Source organism: Triturus cristatus, chromosome 10 (assembly GCF_964204655.1).
Source record: "Triturus cristatus chromosome 10, aTriCri1.1, whole genome shotgun sequence".
NCBI classification, from domain to species: domain Eukaryota; kingdom Metazoa; phylum Chordata; class Amphibia; order Caudata; family Salamandridae; genus Triturus; species Triturus cristatus.
The window spans coordinates 1233633195-1233651544 of record NC_140593.1 but is presented as its reverse complement, the minus strand read 5'-3'; the positions used below and the strand labels follow the sequence as shown (position 1 = coordinate 1233651544).

Below are 18350 nucleotides of genomic sequence, written 5' to 3'. Positions count from 1 at the left end.
GAAAATGCACTGTATGCAGAATATCTCAAAGAACAGCAGTCTCTGCAATGGTCATGGTGTGTCTTTGGCACACTTGATCAAAAACTCCCAAAATGTGAGGATGTTTGCCATCGTCTGGAGATGGTCATGAATGACTGAGATGGGGAAGCTTTCAACAACCAGTAGTTGAAGTGTGGGAAGAATGGTATACCCAATCTTTGAAGGTGTTCAGCAAACACCACCAGCATTTTTGTCAACACTCGTGGGGCTTTGCTGAGGTGCAAGGACAGCACAGAAATCTGGAAATGCTCATGGACCACCTTGAAACACAGCTAATGCCTGCACTAGTGCAAGATGCAAATCCACCGCCACCATCCAGTCGACTGTACCCAGGGCAGATAGGACTTGGGCCAGAGGAGCATATTTTTTAGAAAACGTTCAGAAGTCATAGATCAAGAATAAGACAAAGTCCTTTTAGCACCAGGGAGTAATGGGAATTGCAACCAGTCCCTATTTCTGATGCCCGATCCTCTTGGCTCCCTTTTCCAAGACAGCATGAACTTGCTGTGTAGGATGGAGGAGTGATTCTCTAGAAATCACTGTGCTATAGGTGGTATGTGTGGTGGAGTAGACAGGGCAAAGCATTTCTATCCTGAACAACTTGCAGCACCCATCTGTCTGATGTGATGCACTGCCACCCGTGGACTAAAATCTATCCTTCCTCCAATGGGATGGCTATGAGCATCTGATGGCAAGCTGAAAAGGATTTAAAGTGGTGGCAGCTGGGGGAACTAGATAGTATGCTGCCCCTGAGGGATAGGACGTTGTCAGCTGAATCCCCGACCTCAAAAGGACTAGGGGTTCTGCAACCATGAAAGTGGACCTTGGCATTGGCTCTGTTAAAAGACACTTCTAAGCCCTGAAAAGCGTGAAAATGCTGCGGGTACTTCCACACCGGCTTAGAAAGGTTGAGGGAGCACGCTGTGGCTCTGACCTCTTCAAAGTGCTCCAGGGCAAAGTCTGCTTTGTCTCCAAAGAGACAAGTGCCATTAGATGGCATGTCCATAAGCGACGCCTGGAAATCACTGGAAAAGGCTGTGGAACTTATCCATGCTTGGTGCAGAAGCACCACTCTAGTCTCTACCACCCTAATAGTCAGTGGTGTCCAGACCAGAATCGATTCCTCACTTTGCATTGTCTTGTCTCCCAGGTGGTGTAGTAGAGAATTAATTTGAATTCAGTCTGCTTGTGGAGGCTTGAACTACAAGGCTCTTCGGCGCAGGATGTTGTAAGAGAAAAGGCGGGCTCCGGTGATCAGGTCTATGTTGCCAGGTGAACTGTCTATTGACTTGCAGGCAAGAAACATGTTTCGCCTACGTACCTATTAGGATATCCGTAAGACCCTTATTGAAAGAGGTTTGAATGTAATTTGTCCAGGTTGCAGGACCTCTGTTAGGACATTTGTTTTGAACTCAGGCGACATGAGTTGGTGGTCCAGAACGTCTACCGCTCTTCTGATAACCAGGTAACCAGATAAAGAGGCCGATTCCTCTGGGAAAAGCCAGGATGTGAGTTTAGTTCAGTGTCTGTTTTTCTCCTCAAAACATTGAGAATTGTCATCTCAGTCATCCCTTCCATCATGATGCGGAGCTTGACGTCAAAGGCATTTGTCTAGGCAAAGGTGGTGTGGCAGTTGACTCTGAATTAGGTTGAATCGATTGTGCCAGAGGTTGAGTCGGACGTGACAGCGACACAAGGTTGTGGGGGATTCGCTTTTGAATCCAAAATGACAATCTGTTCTTCCTCCGCCATTGGTGGTTTCAGTGCAGGCATCTATGCATGGGGAACCAGTGAGGATCTTTCTGCCTGCTTTGGGGTGGACATTGGCCCCGGAATCACGGTGGGCCCTGTAGTGTGGTCCAGAGGCGCAACCAGCTGCCAAGAAGGATTTGCTGGCAATTACCCAACTGGAGGCCTCCTCGGATGCCTGGGGCCAGAAGGCACGGTAGAGGGAGCCAGAAGGTTATCAAATATCCAGACTATTGCCTCTTTGACAGCTTTGACTGGTTGCGGATTTGCCAACAGAATACAGCCAATGGGATAGAGAGGCTTGCATGAATCCAAGTGGCCATACGTGGTGAGTTCCTTTTTACAGCATTGATTGATTCAATCTGCTCTATCAAAAATCCTTAGTGTTGACACTATGTGCTGCCAGGACTGGTAAGGTTGCTCCCCAGACATCTTTTCGCAAAGCAATTGGGATCTTCCTAAATGCACTGAAAATGTACTCTCGTCCGGATGATGAACCTCTAAGATTCATTTAAGGGTCAAAACATTGACTGTAGCAGGTATAAAGATAGTTTATTAAGAGGCTGATCAAGCAGGAGCTGTTGATTATACATTATTGATAACATGTTATCATTAGGATTAGTTATTTAATTAATTAGCCCTAGAACTGACCATCTCTCATTGTCTAATGCTTTACCCATGATAACGTTATTGTCTTTTATCACTGCACCCACTTGCACCTTGTGGTCACTTCTCCCAGAACAACATTTTGACTTGTTGTAGTTCCTTTTATATATACTTTGAATATAAAATATTGCCGCACAGTATTTAGGTCTCCTAATATTTGTTTTTACATTTTTGTTTGTTTGATTGGACTGACAATTCTCAATTGTTGCAGACTAATTTGTTAAATGATACCTAAACGTACCTTTGTTGTTCTTAACTATTAAGTACCCTCCTCTGGTCTATGGGTAGCTCTTGGAGTCTTCATGGCATTTTAGGGTGATAGCCATATAAATAAAAAATTAATAAAAAAATAAAAAAAAACAGAAGGTTTTTCTGGCTAAACTTATCTAAATGAAAGCTTCCTGGGAATCCCTCAGCCGGAGGCGGAGATATTCTATGTTCATGAATACCAGCAAAGATTCTACGACAGAGAGACTTCCATTTCTTTGGCAGTTTCATAATGGCCGTATTGCATCTCTGTTTTTTAAGGCGCTATAAGAGAGGCCTGTAATTGTATTGGCAGTCTTGCGATTGGTATCATTGTGTGGTGGGAGAACATTTATAAAAATTAGGGCACTGCCTACACATGGCCAGGGGTCTGGTCTCATTCTAATGTTTTAACTCTTTGCTGTGCAGATTTGTGCAATGCCAAGTCTAAAGACCAGATATCCCACAAGTCAAGCAGCAGATGGAAACTGTATATACATGAGCAGAGAGCAGTGTTTAGGGTGTTCCAACCTTTTCCAAATAGGAAGTCTTCATTGTCTGATGCCACTCACAGAATATCTTGCACTTTAATTCTACACCCTAAAGAGGCACTCCTTATCACAGGCAATGAGAGATACAGTGCTTCACATTGACATATTAAGAAATGCTGTGGTTGTTAAATACCTGCTGCATATCATGGCTCGGCTCAGGTACCATAGAGGACTGTAAGCTGAAGGAGGAGAGCACTGGTAGGATGCTTGGAGTAAGCAGTTGCTGCACAGGAAACTGGTTTGGAGTCATAATGGGGTCGTGGAAGGTATCTGGTTGCGAAAGAGATGACACCTGAATGCAGGCTTGCGATCCAGGCTGCGAAGCACAGGTCAGCTTCTCCTGTTGCAAGGCACTGTGCTGTGTAGCAGTACTTGGGTGCTCAGATGCCTGGACAGGGGGCTGTGGAGCCAAGAAGCCTTGCTGATCCGACTCAGATTGCAGCTGTGTTGAGTAAGCAAGAGCCTGGTCAATGGTGCCTCCAGTCTGTTGCAGGGGACTCACAGACTGAGGAGCTAGGGCAAGTGTCTCTACATAAGAAGCCTGAATGAGGTCATGTGGTCCATGCACTTGTTGACTGGGCTGTAACCCTTGAGAAGAATGGGGCTGGGTCAACAAAGGGTATATTTGGGCTGAGTTAAGCACCGGCTGATTACTGACAAATGTCTGCTGTGACACATGGCCTAGCTGCACTTGGAAGGAGGTGGTCTGCTGCTGTTGGTGGTGTGGTAACTGCTGCTGTCCTTCCATGACTTTTTGAGTCCCACTTGGAGCGATTAGAGGCCCCTCTGAAAGCTGTTGCAGTCCCAATACATTGCCATTTGGTTGTGGGTGAGCAGCCGACTGTGGTACTGCATATGACTGTTGCTCTGAAGGTTGAGCAGTGAAGGCATGTTGGAGAGAAAAGGCATGTTGCTCCTGAGATGGAGCATGAACAGCCTGATGGTCAGAGTAGATCGGCCTACTCTGCTGCGCCTCGGCTGAACATACCTGCTCCTCAGCTGGTTGCAGAGAAACTGAATGTGCTTGCAGACTAGTATGGTGTGCCAAGTCACTTGGAGTAGGCACTGTGTAGGCTTGTTTTGTAGAAAACACTTGGTGTTCATTAGGCTGTGTAATGTAACCTTTTTGCATCGATGGCAGCGCATTGTAATTTTGCGGTACAGGAGCTTGATTCTCCGGGGGCTCTGGGGTGTAGCTCTGCTGAACTGCTGGCTTCTGAGTAAACAGCTGTTGCTCTTTAGGTTGAGGGAAGTAAGCCAGTTGCTCAGGGGCCTGCATGACATAATCTTGCTGAACTGGAGGCTGAGCAGCGTAACCCTGCTGAGCTGGTGGCTCACTGATGTAAGTAAGTTCTGCAGGCTGCGTAGTAGAGGTCGGCTGCACTGGTGGCTGCTGGCCAATGCTCTGCGGCATGTAAACATTTTGCTCTGTAAGTGGAACTGGTGGAGGCTGTTGCTCCTGTGGCAGTGTTGCACATGCTTGCTGCTCTAGTGGCTGTGGAACAAAGGTTTGCTGTACTTGTGTGTTGGGGGCACTGGCTTGCTGCACAAGTGGATGGGAAACATGAACTTGCAGATCTCCAGGCTGTGCGGTGTAGCTTTGGTGCACTGGAGCACTAGCTTGTTGCAATATTGGCTTTGCCGTGTAAGCTTGCTGCAAAGGCAGCTGCTCTGTAGAATGTTTGCTGTGAGCTTGCTGTGGCATGTATGTTTGCTGTATTGGTGTCTGTGAGGTATAACTCTGCTGCATGGAAGGCTGAGGTGGGTATGCTTGTTGCAGTGGTGGCTGTGTGGTATAAACTTGCTGAACTGGTAGCTGAGTGGGATAACTCTGCTGTTCTAGAGAAGCTGGTGCTGAATACGTTTGTTGCACAGGAGGCTGCTCAGCTGATTGCGAGCTGTAAACTTGTTGAGCAAAGGGCTGAGAGGTATAAGCCTGCGGCATGGATGGCTGCTCTGTTGATTGCGGGTTATAAATTTGCTGCACAGGCAGCTGTTGGGTGTAGGTCTGTATTGGAGGCTTCTCTGCAGAAGGTGTACTGTAAACTTGTTGTACAGGGGGCTGTGATGTATAAGCATGCTGTACTGTTAGCTGCTCAGTGGATTGCATGCCGTAGGTTTGTGGAACGGGTGGGTGTGAAGTGCAACTTTGCTGATCTGTGTTCTGTGTCATTGTTTGCTGCATGGATAGAGGCTGACTGTAGGCTTGGTGAACAGGTGGCTGCGTGCTGTAGACTTGTTGCATGGGCGACTGATGAGGATAGGCTGGTTGTGCCGGTAGTTGCTCCGTAATCTGCTTGGTGTAGCTCTGATTAGATAGCGGCTGGGTGCTATACGCTTGCTGTTCTGGAGGTTGGGTGGTGTACGCTTGATGAACAGCAGGCTGCTGCTCTGGAAACTGAGAGGATGAGGCTAGCTGCAGTGGTGGCTGTTGGGTATAGGCCTGGTGTAAAGGTGGCTGCTCAGTAGGCTGCACAGAAAGACCTTGCTGTATTGGAGTCTGGGGAGTAAAAGCCTTTTGCTCTGCAGTCTGGGGTGGATACACCTGTTGAGCCATTGACTGAGAAGTGTAGCTTTGCTGTACCTGTGCCTGGCTGGTGTAAACTTGTTGTAGCGATGGCTGGGTGTGGTATGCTTGAAGTACAGGAGCCAGAGTGGTGTAGGCTTGCTGCTCTGAAGACTGAGGGGTATAGACGTGTTGCATCACTGGCTGAGTGGTATAACTCTGTTGTATTGTAGGCTGAGGGTACATTTGTTGCACCGGAGGCTGCATGGTGTATCCTTGCTGCATCTGCTGCTGTGTAGAGTACATTTGCTGCATCTGCTGCTGTGTTGAGTAGATCTGATTCAGGTGGGGCTGGGTCGTGAAAGAGGCTTGTTCTAGAGTCTGTGTGGCATACTGAGGATGCTCAAGAGACTGCAAGGAGACCTGTGTCAAGGCTTCTTGGGGATTGTCTCTTTGTGGAAGATCTCCTGTGGTTGCCTGAAGAATAACCTGATGCTGGGGTAGAGAAGGCTGGTAGCATGTCTGCAGTGTAGAGGACTGACCATAGTCCAGTGACTGTTGGTTGTGAATAGGCTGTGCTTGGTGAAGTCCTGCAGATTGCAATAAGGAGTCTTGCTGTCCCGAAAGGAGATGGTGCTGCTGAGGAGGAGGAATATGGTGCAAGATCTGCTCAGCCCCAGCCGGGTCAGCCATGGGATTTTGCAACTGTTGCCAAGAAGCATGCACACCACCTGGGCACAAAGCTGAGGCAGGTGGATGCAGAATCGGGGAATCTGAGAAACCAACAGTAGAACCAAGTTCAGGTTGTGCCCCAGCCACAGGATTGTGGGTCGACGTCAGCGGGGCTGAAATCTGCTCAACTGGATTACTTGTAACCATGGTCTGCAACACTCCCAATACGGCTACATCAGGCTGAGGTACCATCTGCACATCTCCTCCAAAGGCATGCTGGCTGTCACCAGGCTGACAATGGGAAAAAAGAAGACAGGTTATTACCAGAGAGGCTAAACAGTGTTAGTGTCTTCCTAGTGTACATTGTCAGTGCATGAAAAGGAAGAAGTTACTTACCTTGTAGGCATTTCGTCAAAGAGTGCAGTGCTGTAGATTCACATACTTAGGAAACTCCTACCATCTAATCTTGGGCTCAGATGTTTTCAAGTTGTTTTTGTGTGGAGAAATTTCTCAAGTCATAGGATAAGCTGTGACTCATTTTCTTGTTGTGCATGGGCACCAACTCCATATTAAATTGCATTTTCACAGCGTGTTACATTAAACATGGTGTGATAGTAAAAGTGTGTGATGTGCAATGTGAATTGAGAGAAAAAAGATTTCTGCAATGAACACATGCTACCGGGGAGATGGGAGGGTGCATGTGAATCTACAACACTACATGCTATGAACAGATGATTACAGGGTAAGCAACATTTTCTGTTCGTAGCATGGGAGGCTGGAGACACCTGCTTAGCACAGACTGTAAAGCAGAACCCTCCTAAAGTATTGGCTAGCCCGTGGATGCCATAGATAGGAGCTGTTTTTTTGCGGCTTACCAAAAGCTACAAATAGCCGATTTAATTTTCGAAATGCTTTGGTTCTGAGTAGTACACAAGAGCTCTTTCTGCATCGACCGTGAAAAGTGCTCTCTCCATAATGGAAAGAATAGCCACTAGACATGAAATAAATTGAATAGGGCATAAATGCATGGTCTCAAAGGGCAGTGAGAACTACATTAAGGTTCAACAGACAAGCAGGAGGGACTCTTAGGGGAATTACCCTTTTGAGACCCTTCATGAAAGCCTTAACTGGAATTTGAAAGCAGGGCTGGTGCTCCCTATACTGCATGTAGGATGCAATGGCACCTTAATCCAAACTAACAGACGTATTGGGGGGGCCTACTTTCTGCAAATACACATGGCATGCAGTTATTCATACGGACAGTGTTCCCGTAGTTCAGCCTGCTGTGGACGAGGGCCTGAGTGACAGTCCTTCTGGTGTTGATTGGGAGCCACCTGAAAATCTTACGGAGCATGCGCAGGGTGTGGAAGCAGGCAAACGACATCCAGTCATTAGCAACCTCCTCCTTATTTCTCCCTTTCGCCCCTTCCCAGTTTGTACACTTTCCCTATGTTATACCACACCCCATCGGCCTATGGATGTAGGTCGAGTGAAGGTTTTGTTTTCTTTGAAAATCAATAAAACAGCTTTAACCCCTTCGCCGCGGCAGGAATTCCGCCGCGGCGCTGGGGGGGTTTGGGGGCAGTTGCGGTAGCGCTGTGCTCGTGACGGAACCACTCCGTCACGAGCCACGGGTGAGCTGTGCTCATGACGGAGTGGTTCCGTCACGTCTCCGCCCACTGCGCTAATCGCCCGCACAGGCGGGGAAATAGCGCCGCGTGGGCGGAGCGGCCGCCAACGGCCGCAGCATGACGGAACCACTCCGTCATGAGCACACGCCACCCGTGGCTCATGACGGAGTGGTTCCGTCAGGAGCACGGAAAGTGTTAAACCTAAACCAGAAATAAGGAGCCAGGTTTGCCTTATATGCAACACGGCTGTGTTGATGCCCAAGCACGCAAGTCTGCACCCTCTAAGGAGCAACTGGCATTAAATAATACCTTGCCCTCGGCTATCACTTCTCCACACTTCCTATCCTCCTCTGGGAGATACTTAAGCAGCTAGCTTTTTCATTTGCTCCCAGTGTCATGTCAGAGCAAAAGAAGCGCCACAGAACTAGCTATTCACCAACTAGTTGCTGCTCCAACGACTAAAGGGTCAGTGTAACCTGTTGCCAATATAGGTGGTGTTATTAGGCCAGGGCTTGAATTTCTTCTTTACCCTTGGGAGTTACAACTCTCGCTCTGACGGGTGGCATAGGCAGACTTCAACATGTCCTTTAACATAGGGAAGATCTGCATGCTATGCTCAGCTTTAGAGTGCTTCAAGAAGGAAATCGCCCTCCAGCATGATATGCATATCCACATTGTAGCAGACTGCCACCCTTTGAATAACCTTGTCATATGTTCGAGGGTCATCCGCTCTTATTGTGTAGTGTACTATGTCCCCCGGGATATCCTGTTTATACCAGGAATCATATGTAGGGACGTACCCTGAAGTCTCATCATACCGCTAACAAGGACAATAGGGGCTACCCAGGTCTGAGTAAGAAACTGGTGACCCCACCCTGGTGGAAGCAGTGGAGGAGTAGGGTATGACTGTGGTTATGGTGGTGGTAGAGGTGGAATTTGGGGGAGAAGTTGGCTTGTAACCCTGTCCTTTTCCGTACTGGTGCTGGAGAAGGTGGCCTGGAAGAAGGATGCCCCTCAAAGACTATTCTCTTGAATGAAAGAGGAGTAGGTGCTGTCTTTGTACAGATTTTCCATATAACTTGATGGAAAAAACAGTCGTGTTTGACTGGCCTCCAATTCCTGTTGGAGTCTTTCAAGAATAGGGGCCTCTATATTATACTCTAAGTGCCAGCTTCGGCATCAAGGTATGCTTTGGTGCTGACAAAAGTTTTAGCATCAACAGGCTTTTCTGCACTGGTACCGGAGTCTTTGGTGCATATTTCTGAATGGATTGATGGTGCTCAGGATCTCTGTGACGGCTTGGGCTCAACGACCTTTGCTGGAGGTTTGCTGAACTCTTGCTTGACTCCAAAGGGTTGTGCAGTACCAGCAGGATCATTAATTCACTCGAGAGAAAGGGAGGACTAAACACAGCACTTACTCCCACAACACAAGATGAAAAACACAACCAGGTGCAGTGAGTCAGTTCTCCAGACCTGGAGACTTCTGTTCCTAGCTCCTTGTCCCAAGGTTTTCAGGTCACCTTGTAAAGAAATATGTGGGTCAGGTGGTCTCACCCACGTGATGTGGCATGCTTCATCATTGGCCACCTCATCCCACCCTGGTAAGATGATGCTACCAAGACTGACCCCAGTCGGTGCAACAGTTCTCAAGATGTATAATTTAACTAAACGATACTGGGATCCAGCTATTTTGTTAAAAATGCCAACAGATAAACCACAAGGATAACCTTTATTTGGTTGGATCTTAGGTATGATTAAAAACAAGGTTATTAGATGTTACAGGGCACCATCACCCCACCATCTTTGGGAAGTGCTGACATGTTTATTCCAATTCAAAGTGGCAGAAAACTGGATAGGGGCACCCCACATGGTGGTCAACAGATGTTATGTTATGTTAATCCGATTTGTAAGGCGCACAGATACTGGGAAGAGTCCTGGTGCCCAAACAGAGGGCAAAAGACCAAGACACCTAGATTGACTGTTTGAAGAGGCAAGTCTTTAGTTTCCTCTTGAAGATATCAAGGTTATTTACCAAGCGGAGCTCTAATGGAAGTTTGTTCCAGTTGAGTGGCCCCAAGTAGGAAAAGGATCTCCCGCCTATTCTGAAGCGGTTGATGCGGGGCACTCTTGCAAGGTGTGCAGAGGAAGAGCGCAGAGTGCATGATGGAATGTATTCGCTGATCTTTTCACAGGTAGACCGTGCCCGCCTCTTGCATGGCCTTATGCATTAGGACCATAGCTTTAAAGACAACCCTCTTTTTTATAGGGAGCAGAGGAGGGCCCTCAAATGAGACAACAGGTGAGACCTGGGTGGAAGTCTGAGTAGCAGTCTATCCGTTGAATTCTGCACCACCTGAAGTCTATTGAGAAGAAAGTCAGGGAGACCGAGGTAAAGGGAATTCCCGTAGTCGAGTCTCGTCATGATCAGGGCCTGCACCACCTTTCTACCAGCAGACTCAGATAAGGGGGGTTAAGAATTGTTTTTTAGAATGCGGAGCGAGCTGAAGCAAGAACCAGCGAGGGTTTGAATCCGAGGTTGGAAGGAGAGGGAGCTGTCAATTTTAATCCCTAGGTTCTTCACAGAGTTTTGGGGGGAGCCAGGTCCTGAAGGGGGTGGAGGGCCATGATCGGCCTTGTCTAGACAACAGTGCTCGAAGCTGGACTCCTTGGTGGTTTCTTGCTCAATGGTCTCAAGGGGAAAAAAAACACTCATTTAAGGTGGAGACTATATTCTGGTGCATTGTGGGCTTTGAGGGAACGATCATTCAAAAAACAAAAGAGAAACCTTTAGTTCTAACAAAAACAACTTGGAATGTCTGTGCCCAACACTAGGTAGCAGGAGTGTGCAGAGCACATGATCTATGACAGTACATGTTGCAAACACCATTTTCATGAGCAGAACCTGCGAGCTTTCTAACATTTACAAAATGCTAAAGAGTCCAATCACATGAATCTTCCAATTTATCTCTCACCTACTGTGACCTGCCGCAGGTTCTATATCCCTCCTTTATGTTTCACCTGTCAGCACCAAGGAGAGAGAGGGACTTGAAGGCAGGAGTAGCTTGTGTGCCTATTAATGATCAAAGCTGAATTACTGGAGACACAGATGTTAAGATCTTTGCATACTGCCAAAATGCCATGAACAGTGCATATTGCGAGGAAACTTGGGGCTAAGGTAGTAAGAAACAACAAAGTGATTCAGGAGTGCTTTCTTAAGTATAAGAGGTTGATATTAACAGTTTAAACAGACTAGTTGATTCTGCACCCACTAAAATTCGTAATTAATCTACACATCCTTTAAATACAGCTGTTTGGTTAAATCATATTTCAATAACACTGCACAGACTTGATCTTGGCTTTCTCTTAAAATTGATTTTCTTTATTTATAATCTTCTCTTTCTTTATATAAAACAATCTTCCTTGATGTAGCCAACGTGTTTCGTCTCAAACGAAGACTTTTTCAGTGATTGGAATCTGAGTTTCATCTGTATATTATGTTAGTCATAAGAATCAGCCTTGGGCTACAAAAGGTTCTGCATATGCACCATCCCATATGGGAGGAATGACACAGGGCTAAGAATATGCATGCACAGGGTGTGGCTGGCCACTGTGGAATATGCCCGCCTCACTAACTTGGTTCTGATCACCCGCCACAAACATCCTCTAAAATCCCCCACAAAATCCGTTGGTCATGGTGAGATCAACAATGGCACAGCTTCTTCTCACTGAATCGATACTATAGCAATAGAAACAACGACACCCAATGAACTGAGGCCTGAAGAAGAGGCAGGGCCTGTGCAGAGAACTGAGGCAGCGATCTTGCATAGCAATACGTACCTGACGCAGATATGGCAGAGCCAAGATGCGCACACAGAAGAGGAGGGCTTGATGACACTTCAGAGAGACCGAGGGCCCTTGGGCGGCTCCCGCAGTGGTGAGTGATCAGGTGGGTATAGGCAGCAGAAGATCTGCAGAGTGAAGAAATGGTGAGCCTCTCACGAGTGGTGGCGGCCCCGCGTTGCCTGCCGCCAGACCCTGTAATAGCTCTGCCGGAGTGTTTTACTGCCTGGTGACTTTCCGTCTACTAAAGGCGGTCCCCTCCCCTGGGTCTATGGTTGAGGGACCCCTGAGGCTGGGGTAATGTGTCCTACCTGAACACTTAACGACGCAAACCGGGCCCTCTACAGTGCCATCACCCCAACTTCTCCAGGCTCAACGGAGGCCCCAATCCGCGATCAGAAGCCAGCTTTGATATAAAAGGGAGGTGGCACACATAGGTGTGCACAAACATTGCTGGGCAGTATCGAAGCACAAGGCCTCCCTGGCTGCACACCCCCCCCCCCACCTCCCACAGTGCAAACTGACTATTCACAGAGATCAGCTGCCGTGCTCTTTGCTTTTGATGCCGGCATACCAACTTAGAGGCCGCTTGACAGATTGCGCTGAAACCAGAGGCTTAACGAGCAATCAGGGACATGGGGGTTTGCCGACGGAAACCCAACAAGTCGCAGGGGGTTAATCCATTATCCCCCCCAGGCGGATGTGGGGAGTACTGGGACCCCTCCCCACCCATTTATTTCTGATACCCTGATAATAAATCGTGTAAAGTGCTAAATTAACACAAGAGAAACCTAGTTGACATGCCAGGCGGGAGAGGTGCCCTCAACACCCACCAAACTAGACCGGTATACACTACCAAGAGATGCTGCTACAATGCTGGGGACTGATGTCTCGCAAGCACCGGCAACTGAGTCCCCCCAAATGAGGAGACGTCCAACCGGACAGACACAATGGCGGCAATCCATAGCATGCAAAGCACCCTAGAGTGCAAAATAGACACGATATCCACTGAAGTGGCATGGATACGAGCAGACTTACTCAAGGTGGGCTATAGAGTAAAAGAAGTACAAAGACTCAGTGTCGGAGACTGGCTCTGTATATAATATACAAAAGTAAGGTATAGTATGCGCAGAGGATCCCCAGAGGTAACACCCAACACCTGTGAAACCTCCACCGGCTCCCCGTCAAGAAGAGAGTAACCTTCAAGATACTCACCCACGCCTACAAATGCCTCCACAACACCGGACCCCAATATCTCAAAGAAAGAATCTCCTTCCACGTACCCAAGATCCACCACATCGCCCACGCCGAACCCCTGCGCATTCACAGAGCCAGAATAGGAGGGGGCCTTCCCCTACATCGCAGCAAAGACCTGGAACAAGCTCCCCATTAACATCAGACGCGCCTCCACTCTGCACACCTTCAGGAAGATCCTCAAGACCTGGCTTTTCGACTGACCCGGAGCTGCACACCCCTGTGCCTTGAGACCCTCACGGGTAAGTAGCACGCTTCACAATTCCCGGATTGATTGATTGAATCTAACCAAGGTTCTCCCCATTGCTGAAAGAGACCCTGCATCATCTCCAGATGGAGGTGCCATTCGTGATCCGCTAGTCCTCTTCCGCTGAGTTTGTTCGCTCTGGCATTCAGAGATCCCACCAAGTGTTGAACCACCAGGGAAATGTCCTGACGTTCCAGCCATGTTCAGAGACGCAGGGACTCTCGACAGAGGCTCCACTTGTTGCAGTATCACATGGCAGTGTTGTTGTCTGTGAACACGTGCACTAGCCTTATTAATGGAGGGTAGAAAAGCTTTCAATGCCAGTCGGATTGCTTGGAGCTCCAACAAATTGGTGTGGATTCCAGATTCCATCAGAGACCAGAGTCCTCTGATCTCCACCTCTCCCAGATGGTCTACCCAGCCAGGAGTGACGCATCTGTTAGATTTGGTTGGGGAAGGGCTAGGGGTCTGTGCCTGACCCAATCGCGGGTTGTTAACCATCACTGCAGATCTTTTGCAGTGCCCTCTGAGATCTGGACCATGTTGGAGAGACTTGCGCTGATGCTGTGCCCACTGGAACTTTATGTCCCACTGCAGAGTCTGCATATGTCAGCAGGGGGGCTTAAACTACACTGTGTCTTGAATTGCTCTGATGAAAGGGAGCGTCTGAAACGGGGTCAGGTGTGACTTCGGCACATTGAAAGTGACCCCCACTGAGGGAAGGAGGTACGCTGTAGTCTGCCTGGGAAGAGTCTGCCTTCAACAGCCAGTCATCGAAATATGAGAAGACTGGCAGCCCGATCTCCACAGAGGAGCTGTACCCACCACCGTCACCTTGGTTAATACCTGAAGGGCACTGTTAAGGCCAAAGGGGAGCATGGTGAACTGAAAGTGCCTGTGACCTACCGTGAACCGCAGGTAACGTCTGTGAGCAGGCAGAACGGGGATGTGGAAGTAGGCGTCCTGCAAGTCCAACGCTACCATTGAATTTATTATAATAATAAATTAAGAAGGCCAAGGTCTAGGACAGTACGAAGGCCTCCGTCCTTCTTGGGCACCAAAAAGTAGCAGGAATAGCAACCACAACCTACTTATGCCAGCACCCTCTCTATAGCTCTCTTGGCCAAGAAAGCCACCAGTTGGGGGCGTGGCCAGGCGCCGATGAAGATGGCCGCCTGAATACCGAGCTCCGCCGGGACCGCTGTTGTTCCCCGACATCCGGCACCAAATCCGAGCTTGTCCGCCTCCACTCGGCGGCACCAGCTACCCTGCCAGTGGCGCTCCTGCCCCGCGAGTCGGGCGGGGTCCGTGTCTCCTGCGGGGACAGATCGCGGCGCTCTCCGGCACTTCGGACAGCCTTGGACTACGGCCTTGGAGCCTGGGGCCGGGGAGCGGGACTACGAGAGTCCCCGGCTGCGGCCTACGCTTCGCGCGGACGGAGGCGGGGCCTACCATCGCTGCTGGGCTGGCGGTGAGGGACGGGCTCCTTATCTGCCCCCCCCCACCCCCGCCCAGAGAGATTTGGCTGTCACGGCGAAAGGGGACCCTGCGGCCGGTGGAGGAGCGGTGTGGGCCCCGGTCTGCGTTGTGGCTGCCCTGCCGCGGAGCTCCACGTCGTCCAGCACGAAGGGGAGACGCCCCGCTGCCCAGACTTGTGTGCTCCAGTGTGATGGGTGACGAGTGGGAGTGCGGCACAGCCCGAGGGGCCACAGATTGACCTGCGAGGAGCCAGCTGCCAACCTACCTCAAGGAACTATGAAGTGGCATGACGCTGAGTGCGAAATTGGGTCCTCCGCTCGGGTGCGGGGCTCGCTGGATCCGGTTCGGGCTGGGACTGCTCCTGAGGTGAGAAAAGCCCCGTGCGGCTGCTAGTGGCCGGGAGTGGTGGGCCGCAGCGTCCGGTGCGGAGGCGGGGCCGGCCCTCGGTCCGGCCTTACTGCGTGGCACGGAGCTGCGGTGGTGCTGAAGACCCGCCAACGACTGTCGGCGAACGGTCTGGGAGCAGACCCGGGTTGCAGCGGCGGAGAACCAACATGCGGCCCAAGGGTGGAACAAAACCGCAAACTAGTAACCTGGATAAGTACGCGATGCCCAGGGGTCCGACACAGCCTGACGCGGCGGGGGACTCGGCCGCGAACAAAAAGGAGCCTTCCTTGACCTCCATAACGGCTGCGATTCAGACGCTGGGCACCAACCTGGAGACAAAAATGGACAAAATATCCATCGAGGTCAATCTGCTTCGCGCAGATCTTGGCCGTACCACGGAGAGATCGAAATCCAACGAGGCAGACATCAAGGCGCTCCAGACCTCCGAGAAACAGCTCGAGGGAAGAGTGAACGAGCTCGTCTTCCAACATCGCCAAATGGCACTTCGGCTCGAGGACCCGGAAGGAAGGGCCCGGAGGAGTAACATCCACGTCGTTGGGGTGCCGAAGGGAATGGAAGGGCAGAGTGTAGAGCTGTTTCTCGAAGACTTAATTCTCAGGCAGCTGAAGCCGAAGCGATTGTCCAAGCTCTTTACCATTGAACGTGCCCACAGAGCCCTGCTCCCCAGACCCCAGCCGGGGGCCCCGCCACGAACAATCATTGCCAACATTTTGAACTTCCGAGACCGGGACGCCATCCTCCAGATGGTCAGACTACATGGGGACCTACATTGCGAGGGAGCCCTTATCCGTTTTTTTCTCGACTTTACGTTGAAAGTCCAGCAAGAGCGGCGCTCCTTCCTGGGGGTCAAGGCGGCACTCAGGGAGCGGGGCATCAAGTACATGATGTTCTTCCCAGCCAAACTGAAGATACTCGCGGGGGGCAGGTCCCACTTCTTCACCTCGCCGGCGGCAGTTCAGGAATGGCTCGACACGACGACAGCGAACGAGCAGCTGGAGAGTGCCGGGAGTCACGGGGGAGGGGACGGAGCCGCCTCCCCAGGCTCGACGGAGGAGAGACCAAAGGCCGATGAGCGGAGCCAAGATCGAACAGTCCCCGCTGGGACTCAACCCAGGAAACGGCGGCATGATGGGGCCTCGGGCTGTGGAACTGCGTCTCTCCGAACAGTAAAGTATGAAACATGCACAGGGTCCGGGGTGGTGTCGCAGTTGTGTGGAGGGGGGACCCCTCTGCCACTCGCCTACAGTGGGAGCATTGACTGATCCGCGACTGCTCCGTAAATTAAGGGACTTATGGTTTGGGACACTACGGACACGGCGGTCAGAGTTGGGGCCGGCTCACGTTCCCCAGCGGGGATGTTTCTCCTGGGGAGGGGTGGTTATCTCTCTCTGGGGAGGGGTAGGGCGACAGGCGCTCTGCTAATTGGGGAGGTGGGTAGTTTGAAACCTACAGAGCAGGGAGCAGGGTGGGGGCGGGGGTTGCGCTCAGGGGGGGAGACTGGGTTTTTGCTAAGGCCGGGACCAGTATTGGGGCAGTGGGTCCCGTGTATGTTCTGTTCTGTTGTATGATGGTGGGTGGATGGGCGGGAGGGAGAAGGGTTGGGGAGGTTTTATGGTCACACATTTGCATCTTTTACAGGGTCAGCAGCTACACAGGTGCGCAGGGGCTGGCTAGTTTCTACAGCAACGGTTATGGCTAGCCCATGGGAGAAAAGTCTTAAGATCCTTGGGTGGAACGTGAACGGGCTGGGCTAAAACGTACGATAGTTCTGCAGTTTATTAAACGACACCTTCCTGATGTAGTGCTACTACAAGAGACACACCTGATGGGGAATGCATGTCAGGCCCTCAACAGGTGGGGATACACTTTGGCGGTACAATCCGGCTTCACCTCTTACTCCAGGGGAGTGGGGATTCTTCTGCGTCGCTCCTTTGCCCTTCATATTGACCGCACAGAGACGGACCCGCTGGGTCGCTTCGCAGTACTGACAAGGAGGTGGGAGGGCCGTAGATTAAACCTGGTATCTGCATATTTCCCCCCAGGTCTGCAAACACAATCCGACACGGACCTGGGCAGGCTCCTGCTTACCCTACCGGAGGGTCGACTGATCATTGGCGGAGACTTTAATGCGGTGGTCTCGGGAACTCAGGACCGTCATGCCCCTAGGGAAACGCCCACGGGGCAGAGGTGGTTGATAAACTTTCGAGGCCTTTGGGCTGACGGATTTGTGGCGGCTACTGCATCCCACGGGCAGGCAGTTTATGTTCCATTCCGGGCCGCATCACTCCATCTCCCGCCTGGATTATATATTGACTCCATTGCAGCATGACATGGTGATACGGGAGGCCCTGCACCTGGCGCGCCGGATCTCCGACCACTCGCCAGTCTATGTACACATCACGCTGGGTCGGGGACGGGAGGGTTGCCTGCTGCCAATTAATGCCTGGTACCTTAAAAATGCGGATATCAGGGAAAAACTGACCCGTTCCATAACGCGCTACTTCGCACAAAATGACGGATCGGTAGGCTCCTCAGTTACTCTATGAGAGGCCTTTAAAACAGTGCTTAGGGGAGAGGCCTTGTCAGCCATCTCAGGCAGCTGTAAGGAGAGGGTGGCACAGCTGACCTCTGTGGAGACTGACCTACTGGCGCTGGAGGAGGCGGCGCGCTCGGACAGTGACCATGATGTGCACCATCGGTTGCAACTCAAAACGGCGGAATACAGGGAGCTGGTCACGCAGACGGCCCAAGTGGTGGCCACCCACAAGGCGGGTAGGATATACGATCAAGGAGACAAGGAGGGTAAGCTTATAGCCTGGCTGGAAAAAAAACAAAGGGCCTCCAAAGTGGTGCCAGAAATTGCAACGGAGGCGGGGACCCTGGTTACGGAGCCCTGCGAGATCACCGCGGAGTTTGCGAGGCATTTCCGACAGGTATACAGTAGCGGGACGGATCGCTCCGAGGAGGACTCTGTGGCCCTTCTGCGGGATATCCAAATGCCCTGCCTGTCGGAGGTTGACAGGGAGACACTTGAGGCTCCGCTCGCCGCAGCCGAACTAG

At 50.7% G+C, this 18350-nt stretch overlaps 1 protein-coding gene across 2 annotated transcripts in view; it reads right to left on the bottom strand.

Moving 5' to 3' along the window:
* The window catches only part of WNK3 (WNK lysine deficient protein kinase 3), a 1041636-nt gene that overhangs the window by 529738 nt on the left and 493548 nt on the right, over nucleotides 1–18350 (bottom strand). For both annotated transcript variants that reach the window (XM_085629857.1, XM_085629858.1), the window contains exon 10: nucleotides 3385–6720. In XM_085629857.1, coding sequence (XP_085485983.1) covers nucleotides 3385–6720 — 3336 coding nt within the window. The remainder of the gene's footprint in view (nucleotides 1–3384; nucleotides 6721–18350) is intronic.